A 26252-nucleotide genomic window follows, 5' to 3' on the forward strand; every position below is an offset into this window, starting at 1 on the left:
TGGGTAGCTTCTTAAACTTTCTCTTCTGCAATCTGGCACCAGTTTGCTGCGGCTCTTAATCTATTTCCTCTATAACATTCATGTTCATTTTCCCTCCACTCATTAACCTCCCTAATCCCAGAGGAAACTACATAATATAATTGAGTCTAATCAGAGCAGGACAAAGTGTATGATCCATTTTAGGTTTATCAAGTATACTTCTCTAAGCAAACTATTGTTATTTACAAAGAAGAAACAGTAATTTGAGGGCAAGTATAACATTTAAGTACTTTGTATTAACTTATTTTATCCTCAAACTAAACACATTCTTTCTTTCAGCATTATGGCATGCTTCATTGATTCTAAAACTGATTTCTTTTTACATTTTTTTTTTTGGCAGGCAGAGTGGACAGTGAGAGAGAGAGGCAGAGAGAAAGGTCTTCCTTTTGCTGTTGGTTTACCCTCCAATGGCCGCCGCGGCCGGCGCGCTGCGGCCGGCGCACCGGGCTGATCCAATGGCAGGAGCCAGGTACTTATCCTGGTCTCCCATGGGGTGGTGCAAGGCCCAAGTACTTGGGCCATCCTCCACTGCACTCCCTGGCCACAGCAGAGAGCTGGCCTGGAAGAGGGGCAACCGGGACAGAATCCGGCGCCCTGACAGGGACTAGAACCCGGTGTGCCGGCGCCACAAGGCGGAGGATTAGCCTAGTGAGCTGCGGCGCCGGCCCTCTTTTAACATTTTTAACATCTCTGCAATCAATATGCATCTTTCAATTAGTGATGTGTTTACAGGTTTATTGGCCAAATTTTCATCTTAGTAAAACATGAAATAATTGACGACTACTTAAAGTCCATGAAATACGGCATGGAAACAAGTGTCAAGCATTTTTTAAAAATCTTGTTCACCATATTTCTAAGAAGATTGAATAGTTCTTGATTTCAAAGATTTTAATAAGGATCATACCAAGATGAAGATGACTACAAGCAATATATAAGTTGCTGTGGGAACTTATAGAAGATTCATCCATGACTTATAGAGGCCAAGGAAAGTGTCCTAGCCATGGTGATGAGGTAAATGGATAAGCTGTGATCATCTTCTCACCCAAAAAGATTAAGTAAAATCCTAGAAGGTAGTAAGAGCATGGGCCCTTTAGGAGTTTACATGCAGTTCTGAATGCTGGATAGAGAGTGCTAATGGGAGATGGTCAAAATATGATGATAGAGAAGACAGCAGAGGCCATCCCATGATGAGCCTTGTGGTCCATATTAAGGGACTTAGATTTTATCCAGTGCATTCCATCTACTGAAGCACAGATGTTACTTCCATTTGGCAGATGAGAAAACTGAGGCCAGCCAAGCTGAATGATTGGCTTCAAGCTAGATAGAAAAGAGAAAGATTGATTTAATCTCCTTTGTCTTTGACCTCACTCTAAGTCTAATACTCTTTAAACATACCAAGATGGACCAGGGCATAATACTCTTTGCTTAACCATACTGCCAAAAACTGCATTACCAGGTAATCTTTCATTTTAGTTTACACTGAATTAATATGTTTGGTTTAGATGGGGAAAAGGCTAGAACAAGTGTGCTGATTCTTAAAAATTTCTCTAAGGTAAATATAGGCTAATGTCAGGTTATGTGGATTCTGTTACATCACTCATAGATTTTCCATCACTGACAAATTCATCCATACTTGTAACTATTAAATGATGGATGTTGATGCTAGTCTTTCCTAAATGCATCATGCATGTACTTTTCATAGTATGCATTTAAAAGATAAGTAAATAAACATAAAAATGAAAATGAAAACAAATGAAAGAAGTAATAGCTTGTTGATAGGAGAGTGAAGTTCACAACTTTCAGCATTTTTAATCTTGCATGGTATATGTCAACAGATTTTGCATTTTCAATTAATCTTAAAGCTTCTTCAGCTGCCCTTTTAAAGTAACACAATCTGGAGATTGACTAAATAAAGCCATTTAAGTTGAAATGTGACAACAGACAAAAAAGTAACCACTAACTTCGGAATTAATTACACAGGGTCAAGAAAACAGTAATGATTTGAATGGAAGTATTCTATTTCAGCCAAGCAATCTTGATTTCATATTATAATTTTAACATAATTTTGTTCATAGAATTCATTGGTGTAAACAAAGTCTCTTTACTGAAAGAATAACAAAGAGTCTTTTGCTGTTCCTTTTTAGAAAAATGGCACTATGAATCACCTAATATCTTTGACTCATTCTAAAAGGATCACATCTACAATCATCAAGCATTTAAGTCCTTTTTGAGAAAAGACATCTTTGGAGTCTATAAACAATGAGTACAAATGCCAATGTTCAGGTTATAATGATGTGACAATTACAAACTACTTAAATGGAATAGTACATGCCAAGACAATAGCTTGCTGGATTTATCCAACTAGAGAGGACAAAGAGCATAAAATCTTTAACAAGACAGACAATTGTCTAATTTAGGTATAGTCTTCTCTGAAATAAGGGGGTTGAGTTATGTAACCCTTAACGTTGATTCTATAAACCTCAAGACTTTGGAATTCCAAAGAATTCCATATAAATAATAATAATAGAATAAAAGGGCAGCTGAAGAAGCTTTAAGATTAATTGAAAATGCAATCCATCATTTAATAGACAAAAGTATGGAATATGAGAAAAGATTGTTAACTGTATTCAGAGTAGACCAAAAAAGAGGTTCCAGGAGAATGGTAACAAAAGAGCACTAGAGACTTAAGGAGTCAGTTTTGGAACAGTTCGCACTGACGAGAGTTCAAATCACAGGATTGATATACTTATTACTAGTATTGTGTCCTTGGGAGAGCTGTCTTCTCTTTCAAGAAAAATGATTTCTATCTAATAGGGTTGCTGTAAGAATGAAATCGAATCTTATGTATAAAGCAGCTGATGCATGATGTATGTGAACAGGGGTTCATATCAATATTATTATTGTTATGAACCTTACTATGGACATTCCAGGATGCTATTTCACTCTATTGGCATTGGATGAAGTAAAACAGTAGGCCAAGCAACCAGGTATAAGGCATTCTCTTTGTTGAGGGTGACATTTAGACTTGCACATTCCCAATTAGTTTTTCAATTAACCCCAGCCTTGAGGAAGATACTTCCTAGACCACACTGAATGTTAAAATATGACTGAAGGGCTATGATCAGTGCTTTCATTAGAGTAGGAAGGGAAAAAAATGTTACCTTCTACAAAAAAATCTCCAAAATTTATAACGAGTACTAAAACTCATAATCATCAAATCATTGTCTATGATACAGATTTATCACCCTAAATACTATAAAACATGCTCTGAATTTATCAATAGCTTTTTTCACAATTAAGCATACTCATCATTTTCTAAATAAAACTCCACAATGAACTTATTTTATGCATCTTCCTTCATTTGATGATAAACCATGACAATATAGCTTAGTAGCATTTTATGTCCCCACTACACTGGCAGCTGTATTGTCTCTGATGTTATAGGAGTGCTTTATTTGAATTTATTCAGCCCACAGTTCTATTTTTTAGCTGCTTCCTCAGTTAAAGTATATTACTGAACTTTTAGATGAAATATTAATTCACAATAGTTGGTTTAAATAAGCCACATGATAAAATGAGATACACAGAATAAATAAACCTTTTCCATTCCCCAAGCATCAACTGAGGGCCTACATTTTTCAAGGTAGGCATATCCTTTAATATATTCGAGGAGCTCTGTGAATAAAATTCCATGATAAAAACGAGATGCTGTTTTCTTGTTGGTTATCATCACCTAGTGTTGAAAATTAACTCCCAGATTCCTTGGCTCACAGAAGGGCATTCAAGTCAACAATTTTTCCTTTGGTCTTTATCACTCAGAGAAGTAAAACTTCTGTTCTTTAATGTTGATTTCCTCACGTGAATGTTTCTTACTCTCTGAGTAAGATAAAGATTTTGAAACCTTTCCCCTCACATTTGGCTTCTTCTTGCTTGTTCCAGGCATTAACCATCACAGAAATGAACAGAAGACACTGGAGGCCCCTTATTAGCATCTTACCCTACTCAGGAGGAAACCCCTCTTATTTTGTTGAATTAACAGCTTTTTAGGCACTCTGCACTGAATTTCATAAAACTGCTTTCTACCACATTTGAGACTGGAATTAAGTGTTACTGTGAGGCTCAACTTTTCTTTGCATAATAATTTCACAGAAAGCATTATCTTCCAGTGGCTTTCAGAGCCATTTGTGGTCTGACATTCCTCTCATCTATGCAACCTATAATTTTTATAGGAAGAAGGCCTTTTTACAAGTACTCCAGCCTTTTTCCTTAAAATTACTTGAAAAGCACTCCCCCCTCCAATGAAGGAAAACCATAAAAAGCCAACTGTTTTATATATATGGTGCTGGTGCATTAAGAGTTAGGTTTGAAATCTTTCCCAGTTCTACCCCAAACTCCCCTCCTTCTCTTCCACCAAGAGGGTCATTGAATAGCAAATTGGCCATCATTCTACAATCTTGAAACCTGAACATTCTAAAAGGCTGCAGTCCTAAGTCAGAAATCAATGACATTTTCTCTTTCCACATTACATCCAAATATATCTAGGTTTACCTCTGGATTCTTGTTAACTTTATCAGCATTCCCACTCTAAAGGAATGAACAGTAAGTTAAAGTGAAAGCACCCTTGTAGTTGACAGAAAGGACTGCTACAGACCAGCAGAGCCATCTCTGGGTCAATTTCAAAAATATAACTGGCAGAAAGTAGACTGGGCTAAAGATTACATTCTCTGAGTAATATGGAAAAATCTCAGCTTCACAAGAATGTGTTGTCTTTGGAAGTTTTCAAAACCTATTCAGTTGGATACTGATTCCTTAAATGTGACAACCTCAGACAGCCCTGGACAAGTTAGAGTTATAAGCCACTATCTTCTGTTATCTCTAAGCTTACACCTTAGAACTTACAATCGCTTTTAATTTCTTAAATAAACATAAACAATGAGGTAAATCCATGCAGAGGTTCTCTGGAAACAACTAGTCATGCTGAATAAAAGAAATGCAAAGCCATTCTACCTAGATAGCCATAACTATTTAATTATATATATATATAATTATTGTTCATTATAAACACTTTTGAAATTAGGGCTTTGCTTATTTGAAAAGCTATGAAACACCCCTGTAGAGTCTGGTCAATGGTACTGAAAGTACAAAATTTGTGTTCCTAGGACACACACTAGAACACATACACCAAAGACTCAGGTATGTATAATGACCTCCTCAGAACCTAGATCACAGCAATAAAAATAATGCAGTATAGCAACAAGTTTACTAGAGAGCTCCCTGAACAAGCAAAATTTGCAGCTGCTCAATTGCTTTTATTCAATGTAATTTAAAGGAATATTCAGTCTGTCAAGGCATTCTGTCAGTTGACGATTTCACCAAACCTTTTGAATAGCCAATAATCCTGCTTAACCCTAAATGCTTCCCCCTAAGTGAGTTACCCCTTCTCAGAGTGGCATGGTCCACATTCACAGCGAGAGGCAGGTTCTCCTCTCAGCCTAATAAAGATTGCGTCTGCACTCAAACCAGTAGTCCAAGCAGGCAGTTGGCAAATCGGAAAGGCAATCTTCATTCCCACTCATTCCATACCTTCTCTGATTTCGCCTTCCTGGCATTGTGCACGAACCTGCGACCCAGCTTCTTGGCATACCAGATAGAGGCAAACATAGCGATGCCAGTGAAAGGAATTCACAATGAAGCTGCTGCACAATCAACTTCCCACCTCGGCTCAGAGACGAACGGAATCAGGCTGGAGCTGTCACTTGCAGGCTGTTGCTTTCTCAGTTCCTCTCATGCTGGTTAGCTGAGGGAGAGGGTGGGAGGAGGGAGGGGTTGGGGGGAAAAGGCAGTCCTGTTTGGCCAGTCTGCAGGTATATTTACATCCTGCCAGCAGGAGGTCCGGGTGAGGCGGCCGCTGCCTTTACAGCCAGCTTATACACATCCAGTTGGCTAAGTATCTGTCTGCCGGTCTACGGCACTGTCGCCACCAAACTCCATGTGTGTCAGGAGGAAAAGAAGCCGCAGTCAACTCGTCCGGAAGGCGGCTCACCTCCCGCTCTTGGCTCCGGCAGTTGCACTCCTCGCTTGGCTTCCCTCTGTCTTGACAGTACGTGCTGGCGGCGGTGGCCGCGTAAAGACAGATCTACACTCAGCCTCGCAGGTAAATCAGCCAATACAGGAGCTGCCAAGGCACGGGGGAGAGGCAGGGCTCTGGATCTGGCTCTGCAGGCACAAACAGGTGTCCCTGGAGCCTACATCCCGCTTAGATCCGCAAGACAACTCTTGACTGTTAGGGTGGCTGGAAACACAAGCACACTTCCCTTGCCCACTTCTCAACTCCATTTGGTCCAGGGAAAGTCGTGTCTCCCTTCCAAGCAGCCTTATAAACAGCCAGTTAGAAAAATACCATTTCTTTATACACTGGCCGAAGTGGCAGGATGAAGTATCCCTTCCCTATGTCTGAGTCCAAGCACTTAGTTTTCAAAGTCGTGTATTCTACCTCTAAAAGAACGGAGGCCTCTTTTTAGCATGTGTTTTCAGCACAGGGACTAGGGGTGGAGAGGGGTTTAAGTCTACCTTTAAACTAAAATAGAGATCAATATAAATCTTTTGTCTTTTACTGAAGATTTCCATGGAGAACAGCCCATCATTTTTGGTTTTTCTTTTTCTTTTGCTAATCCCAGGTTTTCTCGCAGTGACACCCAGTGTTAAACTCATGACCACAATATCACCTTTAGGCAGGGAGATTTCTGGCAGCTCCTAAACTAGCCTCTTTCGGTTTTTCACTTTTGTTACTAATAATAGACACCCCAATATCAACCACCTTATCAGAGTTTAGACTATTATTTGAGCAACTTTAAGATAAAGTCAATTTTGAGAGATAGATGTTTTCTCCAATGAGAGATGTTTAAGCCCTTTGCCAACTCTACTGGAGAATGAAAACCAATTACCCATGTTGGCATGGAAAACTTGCCTTTCAGTGACACATAAACTAAATTCAATCAAGTTAGTGTTCCAGATGAACTGATAGACGGGCCCTGTGAACATCAATACACTTGAAGACACTGGGAAAAGAACTCCTTCTCTCAACAAGTCACATCAGATCTATTGCACAATGGGGTTGAGTCTGGAGTCAATTTAAAATTTATATTGTAAAGAATATTGGATAGCCTCATAGGTAATTAAAGGCAGGTTGTATGACAGGAAATGGATAATCAAAATCCATGTTCATGTTATTCATTAAGGTAACTCTTATACTTAGTACAATACTTAACACAATGCATTCAATGGATGATTATTGAAAGAATGAATGTTTTCTGAACCTGACTTTGCTTCTAATTTGTTTCCTTGTTGTCTGTGGGCAAAATTTGCCTCAATGGAAAATTAAAACAATTGGATAGCTGAGCTTTAACATCTCTTCCTGACGATGAGTCTATGATTCTGATTGTTGGTATTCATGCAAGTACTGAACAGAGATCTTTAGTGCTCGCTAGGGACACAGATTGTGGTAAAATCATTCGGTGTTCTGAAAAGCCAACAATGGCACCCTTGGGGAAGCTCAGCTCTTTCTACCTCCTTTGGCGTGCCTGGCTGCCACCCAGGGATTGGTTTTGCCATTAGCTATTTCTTTTGCTCTGTGCTCTCACAAGTACTGCTTTCCTTTAATTTCCTTTTGACAATCTTAGACAACCCCTGTGCAAAGTTCTCCACATTACACCCTGTACCATTTGTTAGAAATGTGCCACAGAATCTAACAAATAAATACATGAGAACTCCTACTTAGTTTTTTGAAGAACTATTCAGCAGAAACATAGCTTACATTAATATTGCTATAATTCTAAAGGTTTTCATTATTTCTGTTTGTCAAAATCATGTTGTGGTTAAAATTGAATTAATAGAATTAGTAGAATGATGCATATAAAAGGATGAGAAGAAATAATTTCCCTAAAATTGATGGGTAAAAATTCTGTTTTTCACATTTTGAGATGGAATCATACAATAAGGAAGTGAGACCAAAAATATTGAACTTTCAAACCAGTGATATCAGAGAGAGAAACAGAATCCCCTGATGAAATTGATCAATCATAAGTCATTTTTGCTTTCTAATGAGAGTTAATATTTTCTGAGTCATTAGAGCTAAGGCTTGGATATATCTTTGACGTCTGATCATTTGATTTATTAGTTTTGAAATGCTAAACCTTTAATGACTTTCTTCACACACCTGACAAAGAGACTTTACAATCTTTTCAAGGATGGAGTTTTTTATAAAATAAATTGAGTCTACAACTAAGATTGAGCTAAAAATAGATCAAGGATAGCTACTGTTCCTTAAATAGGCAGTCACAGGTAGGAAAGGCAGTGTGGAGCAGGACAAGCATAGTCAGGACCCATGCACATGTTATGTAAATACTTAGCAAAATAAGGATATTCAAAATATATCTGTCATCTGTATCTATGACAAAGGAGGAAGATAATACACTGGGAAAAACTGAAAGAGTCAATAGAAGCATATCTATAAAATACCAGCTGTAAAAGGTGTCTTAAAGATGCGTATAATGTCAGCAGAATGAAAACACTGCCATATTTATACAATCATATTCCCTGGGCTCTCTCGTGGACAGATGTGCTTGCTAACAAAGAGGGTGGCAAATGCCTACAGTTAATCCTCATAGTCTCTAACCACTGCTCTCCTAATTGAGATAAATAACTTTTACAGCTCTGCTGTGGAAGGAAAACAAATTTTTCAGCCATTTTCCATCTGTATATGATCAGAACCTGGACAGACCCTTTCCTTTATAATTTCATTTTTAATATCTCTGGCATGACAGAGGCCTACCAGTACAGCTGAGTTTGAGATGCAACATTAATCCTTGTAAGCAGCTTTAGGTTCATGCCTCAACAAATACACACACACACACACACACACACATTGAGAGCCTTCTCTGAATTATCAAGGTAAATGCAATATTTAAATCAAGCCATTAAAGTATTACACAACCAAATTTTCAGCCTGGCACTTGAGTGATTCTCATTGTAAAATTATCTATATATGTCTTAGATACTTATAAAAATAGGGTAAGAATTAAATCACAGAAAGTGATATCTGCTAACTTGAAAATCTATCTATGTTCAATATTGATAAGAAATAAGTGAAAACATATTTTGTGACATAATTAAAGTGTAAAGTCAATAATCAAGTAATGATTTTTGTATTTTTTGCATATTTTATATGGATATTTGATAATTTTTGGACTCACAACTGATTTTAGTTGATTATTAAACAGTATCTTTAGAATATAAACCACATAAACTGAGTAAATCAATATAAACATAATATAAAGGAAAATATAAAAACAGATAGCTTTTGCTCTATATATGCATCCTGCTAGTTATCTACAGGAAAATATACTCGTATTATTTTTGCGATTAAAAAGGTAGGAATCGCTTTACCACAAAAATGTATTGACGTACTTATCGTATGTCAAACACGAAAGACCTCTAAATGAATAAAATCTAAACCTTCCTCTAAAGGAACCCTATATAGTTGTGGACACAGATGTATAACAAAATAAATGTCAATGCACAATGACATTGAAACTGATGTATGGGGCCGGTGCTATCGAATAGCAGGTAAAGCTGCCGCCTGCAGTGCCGGCTTCCCATATGAGTGCCTGTTTGAGTCCCAGCTGCTCCACTTCCGATCCAGCTCTCTACTGTGGCCTGGGAAAGCAGTAGAAGATGGCCCAAGTTCTTATGCCCCTGCACCCATGTGGGAGACCTGGAAGAAGCTCCTGGCTCCTAGCTTTAGATCAGTGCAGCTCTGGCCGTTGTGACCAACTGGGGAGTGAACCAGTAGATGGAAAACCTCTCTTTCTCTCTCTCTGTCTCTGTCTCTGTCTCTGTCTCTCTCTGCCTATCCTTCTTTCTCTGTGTAACTCTTTCAATTAAATAAATAAATCTAAAAAAAAAAAAAAGAAACTGATATGTAGAAAATAAGAGCTGAGGGAGAAAACCACTTGTTTTAGCTTTTTATATATATAAAAAAAAGTCCACTAACAAATGTTAACTGCAAAGAGTGTAATAATTAATGCTTGTGTATAGGAAAAAGGCAAAGGGAAAGCTAAATCTCCCTGCATCTTTTCTTATCTCTGAAGAGGACAAATGGTCACTATGTATTTATGTGTGTATCAAAGTCAGTGTATACAAACTGGTCAACTTGCTGATAGATATGTTTGTTCCAGTAGACAAGTGTGAAAACAATGTTTTCAGTCCTTTCAAATAACATGGCATTGATTATAAATGGCTAAACAAGTATATTTTTCTACTCTCAAAATAATCAAAACTAATTCTTCAGCATTTGAATATCTCATTTGTCCTTTCTTTTAAATGTTTAATCTTGATGGACATCTGGGTTGATTCCGTATCTTAGCTATTATGAGCTGAGCTGCTATAAACTTGAGGTACAGATAACTCTTTCATATGCTGATTTCATTTGCATTGGATAAATTACCATAATGGGATGGCTGGGTCATATGGTAGATCTATTTTCAGGTTTCTGAGGAATCTCCATATTGTTTTTCATAATGGTTGCACTAGTGTACATTTCAACCAACAATATATTAGGGTATTATTTTCCCCACATCCTCTCCAGCATTTATTATTTTTTCTAGTTTTGGATGGAAGCCATTCAAGCTGGGGTGAGCTGAAACCTCATTGTGGTTTTTATTTGCATTTTTCTGATGGCTAATGATCCTAAGTACCTTTTCACATATCTGTTGGCCATTTGTATTTCATCTTTTGAAAAGTGGCTATTCATATCCTTAACCCATTTCTTAATTGTATTCTTTTATTGTTGAGTTTCTTAAGCTCTTCATATGTCCCACATATTAATCTTTTATCAGATGTATAGTTTATAAATATGTTCTCACATTATTTCAGCTGTCTCTTTACTTTTTTGAGTGTTTCATTACTGTTGAGAAGCTTCTTAACTTCATATATTCCCACTCGCCTTTAATGCCTGTGTTTCTAGGGTCTTATGCAAGCAATTTTTGCCTGTGCCAATGTCTTGCAGAATTTCTCCTATGTTGTCATCTAGTAATTTGATGGTTTCAGGTCTCAGGTTTAGATCCCTGACCCACTGTGCGTTGATCTTTTGTTAAGAGGTATATGGAGTCTTGTTTCATACTTCTGCATGCAGAGATCTAATTTTCCCAGCACCATTTCTGGAAGAGACTGACCTTTCATCCAGGAGAAATTTTAACTCATTTGTTAAAGATGTCCATTAACTAATGACTGGATAAATACATTGTAATGGAATACTATTCAGTTGTAAAAAATAAAAATGAAATCCTGTCTTTTTTAAAAAAAATGGATGCAATTGGAGAGCATTATTCTTTGTGAAATAAGCCAGTCCCCAAAAGACAAACATCATGTTTTCTCTAATTTGTGGTAACTAATCTACAGAGTACACAAAAAGTAATGTATAGGAATGATACTGATATTTTGAGTTTTGATTATTGTTTATAACCTTTGTCTATTCTGAAGAACAATGTTTTTGTACTTACAACTTGTTGAATTCCTTGTTTAGTGGAAGATAAAGCTTATTATCATTAGGTAAATTGAAAGTACGTCATTGTAAAAATTAAATGAAAAATGAGAGGAAGAAGGAAGGGACAGTGGGAACAAGAGAGGGAGAGAAGGGTGAGAATTGTCATTATGCTTTTAAAACTGCATATATGAAATACATGAAACTTGTTCCCTTTACATAAGTTTTTATATTTAAAATTAAAAAGATAATAATAAAAATAAAAAGGTAAAATATCATATTTAATCATACAGAAATGTAAAGAACATAATACTCATCCATATAGCTTCCACTCAGATCTACTCAACATTTCATCATTCTCATAATTTAATCAGATTAGTTTTTAAATAAATAGGCTCTTTGTAAGATAGTCAAAATCTACACATCTCATTTCCTTCAAATTCATTGCCTCAATTTCATCCAAAATAACATGCAATCAACATTCTTGTATCTCTTTCTTTAAGCACATGCAATTTTCTCCAGAGTACATGCTATAAAATGTAATTGGTAGATCATGAGATGTGTCCATCTTTTACTTTAATTACTTATAAATTGTTCTCACATTTACGTTATTAGTTTCTACAAGTCTGATAATCTAGATGACACAATATTGTCAGACTTAATAATTTTCCCAAACATAATACGTGTTAGCTCTTTGTAGTCTTTAGGTACATTTTCTTGATTATTGCTCAGACTTAGCACCTCATCGCATGTTTACTGCCTTCTTCTCATTGCCCATCTTTGAATAGGGTCATATTTTTCTTATTGATTTGTAGAACTACTATATTTATTTATGACACCAAGTCTTTGTTTATGACAGCCTTAAAATATCTCTGCTCCAATCTCTAACTTACTATTTAACTCTACTTATGTTTTTTAATATAGAAACCTCATAAAAATTTTAAATGTATTGAAATTTATTTATGATTTCACTTGTTAGCACATATTTTATTTTCAAAAAATCCTCTCATATAAGTTATAAACATATTGTTTTTTAAGCAATTTAATTTTTTGCTTGCTGCACATGACTTCAAGTTGTTTTTGCTTCTGTTTCTAACCTATAGTGGAAAGTAGAAACCCATTATCCCTCAAAAGCAATCTTTCTGTTTATCTATCTACCAGTAAATAAGATTGCTATCCATTTTCTTTATTGATGTGTAACACCCCTAAGTCATATTTCAAGATCATGTATGTGTACATATAATCATGTTTCTGGACTCCTTTTTATTGTTCTAGTTTTATTTGCCGTTCCATATAGCACAATACCTATGTTTTCTAGTTTATATTGTTACCTGAAGGGCTAACCATCCTTTTCACTTGATAATGACTTCTCAAATTAATGTTTTAAAAATTTGTACAATTGTATACTTCTATACCACCCTCAATATCCCACACTAATTTTTTACATATTTTAGTTCTATCTTGTTGTAGTTCTATTTCCAACACTAAATCAGTTATGATTGTTGCCATGACTATTATTAATTTTAATGGTTAAGTTTTACTCACAGTGACTCCCACATCCTGTCAGTTTATTTTCTCATCAGTTTCAGTATTCTAACTCTTTTTTATGTATTAAATTTCCTTGTTATGGATGCTTATATTTTAATAGTCTTGCTGCAAAAATGATGGTTAGATTTATTCAATCTTTCTATATTTTTCCTGAACTGTCTACATTCATCTTAGACCTTCCTTGAATAATAATATAACTAGAGATTTCTAGATTGACAGTGATTTTCCCTCAACATTTTGAAGATATTACTCCATATTGTCTTCTGGCATCAATTTTTATTATGATATGTCTTTTGTCAATCTAGTCACTACATTGTTAAATATATTCCTTTCTATGATTTATTTGAGGATTCTTTTTTTTGTCTTTGTTGAACCATAGTTTCATTAAAATAAAGTACTTCAGGAAGTTTGCAACAAATTAAATTAAAAGGTAAGTTCACTTTAGTGCAAAAGATTTTGAAATCAATGCATAATCTTTCTCATAATATACATTGTCCATGGACTTTCTGAAGACTCCTTTTATCCTTTTTATTTTAAAATTCTGCTTGGAACTCGTTAGAGTTCTTTGATCTGACAATTATCTTTAAAATATCTTTTTAAAATATCTTATTAAAATACAGTATGCATACAAAGAAATGCATGGAAGTATATAGATAAATGAGTTTTTGGTCCTCTGATCATACTCATAACCAACAGCCAAATTAACAATAAGACATTGCATTTTAATAATCAATTTTTAATGTTACTTTTCATTTGCTCTGTTACTGTCTCCTCTTAAAATCCTATTATATTGTTTCTGGAACATTTTATTTTACTGCCCTATGGCTTATTATAGATAATACGTTTCTCGTCTTTCATTCTTGGTGCCATTTTAGCATTAAACTTAGATATAGTTATTTCCTATTCAATTTCTATTTTTAATCTGTTGTCTTTATGCACCTAGAAAGCATTTTTAAAGTTTATTTAGTTGTTGATTTAGTTGTTTATATTTGTTTGAAAGGTACAGCAACAAAGAGATCTTCCATGAGCTTGTTCACTCCCCCAAATGCCTTCAAATCTAAAGACAGGTCCAGGCTGAAGCTTTGAGCCTAGAACTTCATCTAGGTCTCCCACCTAAATGGCAGAGACCAAAACAGCTGAGCCATCACTGCCTCCCGGCATGCACATTAGCAGGAAGTTGAATCAGAAGCCCAGGGGGAGACTGCATCCCTGACTCTCCAATACAGCAGTAGCTTAATCTGCCACACACAATGCTCAACCCAAGAGCATTTACTTATGACAGTTAGTTGCTTTTACGTTCCATATATTCTCTTTTAAACTCATCTCGTTTTTTAACATTGTGCTCTGCTCTTTTCTTATGCTTTTTATTCCTTTTTATATCATGTTTTTAACTTAAAACATTTACTCTGTAGTCTTTGTCTCTAATTCTCTTTCAGTCTAGTCCTAGTGATATACTCACAGTGTTTCTACATATCATTTCACATTTTTAAAATGATTTTTTTTATAATTCAACAGGCAGAGTTACAGAGAAAGAGACAGACAGTGGGAGAAGCTTCCATCCACTGGTTCGCAATGCAAATGGCCACAATGACCAGGGCTGGAACAGGTTGAAGCCAGTAGCCTGGAACTTCATCCCTGTCTACCCTATGGGAGCAAGGGCTCAAGGACTTGGGCCATCTTCTTCAAGTTTCCCAGGAACATTAGCAGGGAGCTGGATTGGAAGTAGAGTGGTCAGGACTTGCACTGGGGCCCACATGGGATGCCAGCATTGCAGATGGTGGCTTAATCTGCTGGGCCAGGACGCTGGCCCTTCATTGTACATTTTGTTCTGAGATCTTCTCCATCAGGATCATAATTCCTGTGAGAATTCAGGATGTTTAGTTGTGCAACTGTTGTAGCAGAATAATTTCCACATCCCTCTGCTAGTTGACCAGAGATTTCATTACTCCAGAAGCAGTTTCATGACAATTGTTTTGCTTGTTATTTTGGAGCTGTTATCCTCCTCACTCAAAAGCATTTAAATTTACTCTTCTGTCCATTTCCCAGTCATAATAGAAACACTCCTCTTTGTTCCTCCCCTCGTGAATCAATTTCCTTTTTGGAAGTCCTTTCATTAGAATTAAAAATTCTTTAAAGTTTTTGTTTTTTTTCCGGCTTTCCATAGGGATTTTAGTTTCATTTCTCTTCTTCGAATGATCACAAAGTCAATTGTCCTGCCCTGGATAGACACCAAAACCCCACACTCTCACCCTGAAGGTCTTTACTGATTCTCATATAACCCTGGAATATGTGTCCGGAACTCACTGATCTGGACATAACACAAGCAAGTTAAAGTTGCATCCCTGTAAATTACCTCAAAAACAAACTGGTGACATTAACTGACTTGCATACGAAGCTTCAGTGTTTAATAAGCAGGTGTGGCAGCAGAATGTTTAAGATTTGTTGTGAAATCTTCCATGCAAAAGATTCAAGGAAGTCACAATTAAAATATTATTCAAAAGCCATACCTTTACTTTATTTTCTATCTTCCGAGATCTACATAGTCCTTTGCACTTGGTAGGCACTCAATGTTTTTAAATAATTTGATAATTATTTTCTGAATGATTAAATAAATGAGTATTTTACTTGAATTAAACAGCTTCATACCCCTGGGAGAAGAAAGGTGGACCTATATAGGTGCATATTGAATACTGATTATCACCTTCACTTCATACTAATCTTCATACTAATGAGATAAAACAGAGTCTCTCTAACAAGGATTCAAAATGCTTCCAAAAACCTAATTTATAAAGGTAAATCACTGACACTTGTTGATAAAATAGCTGTCAAATTTCTCATTTTGTAGTTTCTCCCTTTCCATAGGAACACATGCTGCTTTGCAAAATTTAATAAATAAAATCAATTCATAAATAAATAAATAAACTCCCTAGTTCATTTCCTTAATAATGAGACCCACTAACAGAAACATACAAACCATTCTATTTTCCATCCTGCCACCTACATAAAACAGAAACAGCAGCTGCCGAAATTTTCAATGTAAATGTCAATTGCAGATAGTGTTACTGAAAATATTCACGGTAATATTGCAACCCTTCTCTAGCTTAAAGAATTAATAGTTTTTAAAACTATGTAATAGCATAATTGTGTTATCTACATTGTAGTTGACTAAAGTGAAAAGGATAGGAGACTGACTTGCTGTTTGCATCCCATACGTCAGGTCCTTCACTTTAAGTATCTTCATATGAAGCAAAGTATGTTGCTGTTAAGATTCATGAAGTATCTTGCTCACTAAAATACTTAATATGCATTATCTTAGTATTTATTTAACATCATCCACCTTTTACACATACTAGCTCTATAGTTTTCTTAGGTTATATAAATTTAAATTGATCACTTTTTATTTAAACACATTTACGTTAAAAAGAATTTATTACCATTAAAAAAAAAAAAACAAAAACAAGACTTTTTCTGGGCCAACACTGTGGTGTGGTGGGACAAGTCACCAACTACAGAGCCGGCATACCATATGGGCGCTGATTGCTGCACTTCGATCCTACTCCCTGCTAATGCTCCTGGGGAAGCAGCAGCAGATGACTCGTCTTCAGGCCCCTGCATCCATGTGGGGCACCTAGAAAAAGCTCCTGGCTCCTGGTTTCAGATCTGCCCAACCCCAGCCATTGCAGCAATTTGGAGAGTGAACCAATGGATAGAAGATCTCTCTCTGTCTCTCCCTCCGTAACTGTATCAAATAAGTAAATAAATCTTATAAAAATATTTTAATGAATAATAAATATCCATGTAAGGCAAAATAGAATATTAATAACATAAAAATTGAAGAGCCCAAATAATTTTTTAAAATCTAGCTTAAGGATAACAGATTATTTATATTTTAGGTATGGTTTTTATAATGTACATTAAAATTAAGTATATTTTTTAAAATGTTTGCCATATACCACCTTAAGTATATCAAACTTTAGGAAACACTTTTGTTTCTAATCTTTACAAAAATCCCTGTCTTCTTTTTATAGATTGAGGGAACTAAAGTCCAGAGAAATCAAGTAATTTAATCAAGATAAGTTGCCTCTGATGCTCTACCAACTGAGCTATCCAGGCCCACATTAAAAGAATAGGGCTTTGAATACTGGTTTGCCTCATACTTGCTTCTAAATTTTGAAAAGTTGTCTGCCCTCAGTATCTTTATCTTAAAGGCACCATGTTACAGTACAAGAAATGTTGTGCAGTAACATGATAAAACAACAAAAGAATAAGTGCCATGAGTTCATATAACACCAGACCATAAGTTGGAGTGGTCAAGACAGTTTACTACAAGAGAACTTTGAGTTGGGCCTTAGAAAACAGATCAGAAGAGGATATATATATATCCTCATATATATATATATATATATATATATATATATATATTTGCCAGAAGAAACAGCATAAGCAAAAGCAAAAAGGCTAGAAAACATCATTTGTGTCTAAGGATAGTAGAAAATTAGGCAGATAAGCCTATAGCCATAATGTAATTACACAATGCCAATACCTGGGTAATTATGACAAACATGGTCAGAGTTGGAGATTAGGAAGAATGATGGTGGTGTCACAGATAATTAGAGTCTTAATTAGGGTGGTGGAGGAGGAATAAAGGAAAGGGGCAATATAAGACACATTCTTTATTGACATGCTAGAATAAGTTCATATCCCTGACTGACTCACTTAGCACAGTGCATTCCTTTCACAAGAATTAACACATTGAAAATCATCCACTTAACATATGCATTTTCCTTGTGAAACATTCCATAAAATGGAGACCATGTTTGTCTTTTCATCATTATATCCTCTGTAACTAAAAATGTGCCTGGTTCATAATAAAGTACCCCCAGAAAGATTTATTTAACTCATGACTGAAAGATGAAAAAATGAGCATGTAGACTCTGTGAAACATATCTGGTGCTTTATAGGGTGAGAAAGAGTCAAAAGTAGCTGAAATTTTGAGGCTAGGGGTCTTAGAGATATCTATAAAATGAAGACTTTGTTTTAAAGTGCCCTCCTTTTCATGAATTTCTATTTCTTCTGTCATCTCCTTAATCATTTTAGGTGCTCACTTTATGACTTATATCTGAAACTTTTAATAAATGAATCTCTTAGAGATTTAGATCGGATTCTCTCATTTCTTTTATCTGCTGATCCTTTCTCATAATCAATAGTTTCCATGGAAGGCTTCTGAATTTTCTTTGGAAATCCTTCTAAGGAGATAATTAATTTTGTTTTTGAGATGTTTTATACTTCAGTTTGCTCTAGGGTGCTTAACCTGTGCCTTGGGAAATTTTCACATCCATATGAAAGATGAAAGGGATCATGGTATGCTAATTTTTAGACATATTCAGATTATGTTTCCCCTGGAAAAGTCATGATTACGTATGTCCAATAAACAATGTGATTAAAGAACCTCTCTCCATTCATTTATTCAATAAATACTTATGTGAGTGCTACTACACACCAGCCTGTTTCTAAGCGACAGAGATGTAATTGTGAACCCAATAAACAACAATCTCTACCTCATGGAGCTTACATTTTAGTGTCAGGAAGGAATAATAAGGGAAATAAATAGTAATATATAGTCTACTAAATACTAATACATGTTAAACAGAAAAAATAAAATACAGAAACAGAGACTATATTTTTTGATAGGTTTATTAAGATATACTTGGCCGTAAAGGTAACAATTATGTAAAGATCTTAAGGAAATGAGAGTAAGCCAGACAGGTATCTGGGGAAAGAGTATTCTAGGCACCTTATTGTATATCAATTTTACTCAATAAAACTATTAAGACAAAAACACTAATGACCACTGAGCATTTAAAACTTGAATATATTTGGTTTTCTTAAAACTAATTAAAATAAAATCTCATAGAAAAGAAAAATACATGTAAAATAAGTAAATAAAAAGAAACTAGGACAATTTAAGAAATTTTTATTTCTTATTTTTCTTCTAACCTAAATTTTCTTATCTCACCTACAGCAATTTTACTAACGAAATTTCACACTTGTCTGTTTCTGGCATCACTTAACTTTTAGTAACAGTGCAAGTATTAAAAATGTATTATAGGTATATGTTTCTGTCTGGTTTGCTTTCAAGTATGACAACAAAGCTTTTAAGAAAATTCCATTAGTACCATTCTTCTGTTTAATTTTATTTTGGTTTAGGTGCAGAAACAGACCTAACAATGGTACTTAATTTTGATTTGAAAAATTGATTTTCTACTCTGTTTTCTGCTGCTTGCATAGGAAACAAAGTTTTCGAAGTCTATACTCTAAATTTTTAACTCCAGCAATCTTTGATGGGCAAACTATTCTAGGAAGTCCTAGGCATATTTTATGATCCTATTCTTTGACCAAATGCAAGAAAAATAGAGAGGGTTTTTTGGGTTTGGGAAACAAACAAACAAACAAAAACATCACTAAGGATCATGCATGCAACAACACATACTAGAATATCATCATACTCTTTGTTGAGCATTTAAAAGTGCATAGGCACTATCTGAACATATACTCAAGGGCTTAACAGCAAATCTAAATTGGAACTCCATATCCAGGAACATTTGGGAATTCAACTGCATCATGTGGAAAAGTCTTTCCTGATGGGAATGTGCTGCTTCAGATTCAGCTACTTGGGCCAAAATGATCAATTTATTTCCTGTCCGCACCGCTCAAATTACATTCTTGACTCTGCAACACTAAACTCTTTCCAGCACATCCATTAAGGGAATTTGGCTCACAATGAGGTCGTCTGTAAGACCTAATGCCGATGAGAATGAGCATACTTCTGGCCAAGGGAGTGTGGAACACAGGGTTCTAAGCAGGAAGGCCTTCATCCCAGTACTGTAACTTTGCATGGAAAGTCTGGCGATCAGCTGGATGCCACATATATCCAGGCATTTGGATAGGGAACTGAAACTCACCACATTCACTGAAGCTCCATGGACAAATCTTTAACAAGATCAGTTAGAAACATGATTAAGTAGTTATCTATCAGAAATATGAATCCATGGCATTAGTAATGCAAGGAAATCATACATTACAATCAGGCGGATTTGGTCCAGACATCTGGTGAAGAAATCCTCCAGTTTCTACCCTAAAAATTCATCAACATCTTGTGCTTTTTTCTAGTGATGTTCTAAGAACCAGCATCATAAAATTCCCATAATGATAATAAATAACACATTAATAAGTTGATATGTTCAAGGCTTTACACTAAGTGCTTTCTTCATATGAACCTGCAACTCATCACAACTTTGTGAAGCCAGCAACTTATGGTACAGATCTCAAGCTGGTCTCTAGCTTTGCTTCTGTTCTTTAAACACAATACCTGCTCTCCTCCTCTGGATCTATGCATTGCTCTAACCTCTACCTAGAATTCTCCAGATTACTCTTTCATCTTATTCAAGTCTTTATTAAAGTAATAATTTTGCAATGAATTTGTTCTTTTGGCTGTTCCCTTTTTATTTTTCAACACCACACTTAATCAGCAGTTAACATCATATTTCACTTGTTTCCTCTCTCTCTTCCCTTACTAGAATATGAACTCTATGAAGGTGGAAAGTTGTGCCTCTTTTGTAAATTAGTTAGAATGATTCTAGGCACATTGTAGATGCTCATTGAATACCTGAAAGTGGTAAGTGGAAGTGATGTGGAATGAAATAACAATTTTCTGTAATTTAGCACGCAATAAAAAGAAAAAGCAGCATATCAAATTAATTTTTGTTGTTTGTGTAAGGTTAGCCAACATTTGTGCTAAAGGGCCATGTTCAGATAATCTCATCTCAATTTACTTTGCAAAACAGTAGACTAGACAATGTAAGTAATTCTGAGTTTATTAGTGGCTAATAGATGCATAGTTGTATCTGACACTCCTGGAGTTTGCCATCCTGAAACTTCCAATCTTGTTGAGATGAGAAAAACTTGAAATAATTAAAAGCATATCAGATGGTTAATTTATAATTTATTCATTTATTTAAAAAATTATGCATGGGCAATGTATGTAGGGATTGTGTAGAATGAATAGAAATGGACTAGTCAAAGTTCCCAACCTCAAGGTGTTTACAGCCTGATAGAAGAGACAGGAGATACTAAAAGATAAATTTTAATTAATGGGAAAAATTGATAGAGGGAATAAAATGTGGGAAAATTGAGCAAAAGGAATTCTTTGAGAGTTCATAAGAAGGAGAAATTGAAAGGTCAGTTTAGTATAATGTAATAAACTTTTTTTTTTTTGACAGGCAGAGTGGACAGTGAGAAAGAGACAGAGAGAAAGGTCTTCCTTTGCCGTTGGTTCACCTTCCAATAGCCGCCGCGGCTGGCGCGCTGCGGCCGGCGCACCGCGCTGATCCGATGGCAGGAGCCAGGTGCTTATCCTGGTCTCCCATGGGGTGCAGGGCCCAAGCACTTGGGCCATCCTCCACTGCACTCCCTGGCCACAGCAGAGAGCTGGCCTGGAAGAGGGGCAACCTGGACAGAGTCCGGCACCCCGACCGGGACTAGAACCTGGTGTGCCGGCGCCGCAAAGCGGAGGATTAGCCTAGTGAGCCGTGGCACCGGCCAACTAAACTGAATATAATCAAATACTAAACTGTATGGAAGTGACAACAAAATGTTATTGTCTATCATTTTTACAATTGAAGCACACTAGGGATTTTAGTAATCTTTCATGCAGAAAACAACATATACCAAGACTCACATTTCTCTTAGTTCTTGTGAAAGGGCACTGAACATTAAACAGAATACAACCCTGAATGATGTTTCCAGGTGTTCCTGAGGCCAATTTTCATAGCATCAGTTTTGTTCTCCAAATCAAAGTTGTTCAGATAAAAAGAAAATCTAGTATTAATTTTGGAAAGGTTAAATTTATAATTAAATTTATGCAAAATTGGTTAAATACAACAAATCTCAGAAGTATAGGTTGTAAATTACAGGTAAGGTATTAGCTTCTAAAGAACATTGAAATAAACAGAATGTAATCTATATTTCAATTATATTTGTCTAATTTTCTCTAGCTGTATAAGTGCTAATTATTGCAGAAGATCTGAAAAAGCACAAAATAAATACAAAAATGTGCTCAGTATCACTTGTCAGCAAGGAAATACAAATTAAAACCACAATGAGGTATTACCTCATACTTGCCAGAATGACTGTGATCAAAAGACAAAACAAAAACAATTGGGGGTAAGGATGTGGAGAAAGGGGAATTCATATACAGTGTTTGTGGGAATGTAAATCAGCATAACCACTATGGAAAAGAGTATGATTTTTTAAAAAAACTAGAAATACACATGCCACACATGAAATCATTATATGAGATATAACCATCATGCTTATTGCAGTATTGCTCACAACAATCAAGATATGAAATCAACTAAGGTGTCCATTAACAGATGAATGGATGAAAAATATGATATATATATAAACAATGGGATATCATTCACCAATAAAAAGGAATGAAATCATGACATCTGAAGCAAAATAGATGAAACTACAGGACAAAGTGAAATAAGCCAAAGAACGAAAGACAAATACTGCATATTTTCCCTCATATGTGGAAGCGAAGAAAACTCAATCTGCACGCAAAATGTTGATTACTAGAGCCTGGAAGGAGTGAGAGGATAGAGGGAGCTTGTATAACAGGTATCAAATGAAAGGTAAAATGAAGTTTCCAGTGGTACAAATCATAGTAGAGTGAAAATGACCTAATATATTTTGTGTTAACAAATAGAAAAATGAAGTTCCAAACCTCCTGCCATAAAGTAATGTCAAAGAAGAGAAAATGTTGATATTTGATTTTGATCAGTGCAGTATGTATAGATGTATTTTAATGTCACACCATAGCCCATGTATGTGCAACATTTTTATTAACAAATATTTTTAAAAAGTAAAATTGATGGAAAAGGGGTGTATTAACTTCTACATAGAGAAGCAAACATAGAAGTAGATACAAATACAAATATAGTTGCTGGTATAGCTACAGATAATCATTTTCATAATGATTTATCTATTATTATCAGTAATTATAACATCACTTAATATGATTTAAAGAAATAACTTCTCTTAGCTGAATGATATTCCATTTTATGGATGAGTCAACTATCATAACTAATACTGTAATGAAATAAATATATAAACATGTTTATTTATTTTCTTGATTATTCCTAGAATAATAACTAAAAACTAAAATGGTGAAGATATTTTTGAGTCTTCTATTATTTGCTGCCAAATTGAGTCCCGAAACATTACACCGATATAGATCTTATCTAACAGTATCTGAGGTGACAATCTTCCTCCAGCTTTGTCACCAGGAGTATTGCCACGTGCTTTTACTAATCTTTGCCATTGGATACTTTAAAACTTTATCAACTAATACTGCTATTTATAATTTAAAATATTGATACAATACTTTAAGAATTTATTTGAATTTATAGTACGTTCGGGAATTCTCTATGGCGTTGGTGATTTTGACAAATTTTTAGGAGTTCATTAGTTTAAGCATAATATTGTCATGTTTGTGATTTTTTAAATTTTTTACATTTTAAATATAGTATTTTGGGGGGCTGTGGCATAGCGGGTGAAGTCACTCCCTGTACTGCCAACATCCCATATAGGCGCCAGTTCGAGTTCTGGCTGCTCCACTTCCAATCCAGCTCTCTACTATGGCCTGGGAAAGTAGTAGAAGATGGCCCAAGTACTTGGGGGGACCCTGCACCCGCATGGGGGACCCCAAAGAAGCTCCTGGATCCTGGCTTCAGATCAGCCCAGCTCCTGTCCTTGCGGCCATTTGGGGAGTGAACCAGTGAATGTAAGACCTCTTTCTCTCTCTCTCTTCCTCTACCTCTTTAACTCCACCTTTCAAATAAATAAATAAATCTTTAAAATAAATAACTAAATGTAGTATTTTAAATATAGTATTTTTGCCTTGTAAATATAAAATACATTAAATATAAACAGTTAAATCTGTTTTTCTCTTTGTAAATTCTTCAGTTATATTTATTTATTTATTTATTTTTGGCTTGTTAAAAAGAAAGGAGTTTACTTTTTCTTGCTGGAGAATTTATTTTTATTTTATCAGTTTTATAGTAGGAAGTTAACTTTTAATTTAATAAATCCATTGTTCACAACTGATTTATAAAAACTCTAAACCTTAAATTGTACATCAATATCATATGACTCCAATTTTTTATCTAACATTCTCCTTCACATCAAGAAAATGATTAATCTATTAAGTTCCACAAACCACACAGTACCCACTGAAATTACATTTATTCTGAAGTCCTATGCTTATATGAGAATTAAAAGTAGTTGACATGAAACTGGCCTGAAACCTGGTTGTGTTCCTGGCTCTAGATACCCTAATAAATTTGTAAATCCACATTAAGACACTAAATTAACTACAATATGTATATCTTATAAAAACTTTTCACAACAGGATAAAATTAATATTAAAATTTTACCAAATTTCAGGCTTATTGATGGCATGTTATCCAATTTGCCTTTCAGAATGCTGGTTAATTGAATGAATTGCAAATATCTTCATGTAGGATTATTTAAGTTTGCCCAACTATTTTTCAAATAGTTATATACTTGATCTATTGTTTAAGTTGCCAAAATATTCTATACAAACAAGGGTCTTTTATAAATTGAAGGAAAATGGAATTAATTGCTTGGTCCAAAGTTTTTTTTTTGAGATACATGCACAGTTTTTTCATAATATGCATTCTCCATGAGCTTTCTTCAAGATCCCTCATATTGGCCTTTTTTGCTAGGCTGTCCCAATATATTAGAAAGTCCTTCTCAAAGCCAACATTGGTTAAATAAGAATGGCCTTTTTTCCATGACATTTTAATTTGTATTTCTAGAGTAACAAATAATATTGCATGTATTTAATCATGTGTAATATGATGACATGAAATATATATAAATTTAGAAATAATAAAATCTAGCTATTAACATATCCATCACCTCACCATGCTATCATTTTTGTGCTAAGATCCTTTAGAATCCATCCATTCTCCTAGGCTTCCATGTCCCTATCCCCACTAAATTAGGGTCTTTTTGCTCTTTATTTGTTAAATGTGGGGAGCAACCCGGACTGGACTAAGTTACTGGAATTAAGACTTATTCTATGCATCTGCTCTCCCACAATATGGCGCTGGGAGAGAAGAAAACAGCTTCTACACAGCTGCCTCTTGCCAACTTGAGTGATGACCTCCAGGAGCTGATCCTGCTCCTGATTGGAGGAGAGCAGCGTACTCGGCATGTGGGCAGCCGAGTTGGGATTGGCGGAGGAGGACTATAAAGGAGGAGAGAGCTGGCATGCACGAGGAACATCTAAGGGGAACACCTGAGGAACATCTGAGCAGCCCCCGAGAGAGCCGGCCGGCGGTGTGCCGCTCCCCCGCGGAAGTGGGGAATGTGGCAGGGGGAACCGCCCTTCCACGGAGGTGGAAGGGTCGGTAGCCCACCCGGGAAGGACCAGCAGCAAACCCGGGGAGGGCCGAGCAGACAGAAGAACAGCGCAGGGTCCTGTGTCGTTCCTCCACGAAGACGGGGAGCAACATAATGGTGCCGTGACTCGGATATGAAGCCTAGGCAGGGTTTAGTGTCGTTCCTCCATGAAGAGGGGGAGCGACAGTTAAACTTCTTATTTGGTGAAGTACTAAGCCTTTTTACTCTAAAGTATATTTAAAACATATATCTCAAAAAATAAAAGAAAAAGGAAGGAGAGTGAGAGAGATGGAAAGTGGAAGAAGGGTACTATCATTATATTCTTAGACTTGTATCTACAAATCATGTTGAATCTGTTAAAAATTAATTAAACTTAAAAATGAAACATTAAATAAACAATAACAAAAGAATATAATAAATCTTCAATAACTATTGTAGCAGTAGTCTAACATTTTCCTTCTCACTGTAGTTTTGTATCCTTGGACCAATGTCTCTCTGTCCATCTCCCTTTAACCACCCTACCAATCTTTATTCTTCTAAGAACGCAGTATCTTCCCATTTGCTTCTGTTTCTTTAATTTGTTTCATCAGTGTTTTATAGGTTTCACTGTGTGTATTTTTAACACTTGTCAGAT

General features: G+C 35.6%; 1 protein-coding gene across 15 annotated transcripts in view; it reads right to left on the reverse strand.

Annotated features, from left to right (window-relative positions):
- The window catches only part of DLG2 (discs large MAGUK scaffold protein 2), a 2253656-nt gene that overhangs the window by 1035689 nt on the left and 1191715 nt on the right, over window positions 1-26252 (reverse strand). For 2 of the 15 annotated variants that reach the window (XM_051821283.3, XM_089332067.1), the window contains exon 1: window positions 5623-6135. The exons of the other annotated variants lie outside the window; for them this stretch is intronic. In XM_051821283.3, the coding sequence (XP_051677243.1) occupies window positions 5623-5700 (78 nt within the window). In that variant the 5' untranslated portion in view covers window positions 5701-6135. Of the gene's footprint in view, window positions 1-5622; window positions 6136-26252 lie in introns of those variants that run through there. 15 annotated transcript variants of the gene reach the window in all.

This window comes from Oryctolagus cuniculus, chromosome 1 (genome assembly GCF_051225735.1).
Source record: "Oryctolagus cuniculus isolate XC-2025 breed Fujian yellow rabbit chromosome 1, ASM5122573v1, whole genome shotgun sequence".
Classification (NCBI taxonomy): domain Eukaryota; kingdom Metazoa; phylum Chordata; class Mammalia; order Lagomorpha; family Leporidae; genus Oryctolagus; species Oryctolagus cuniculus.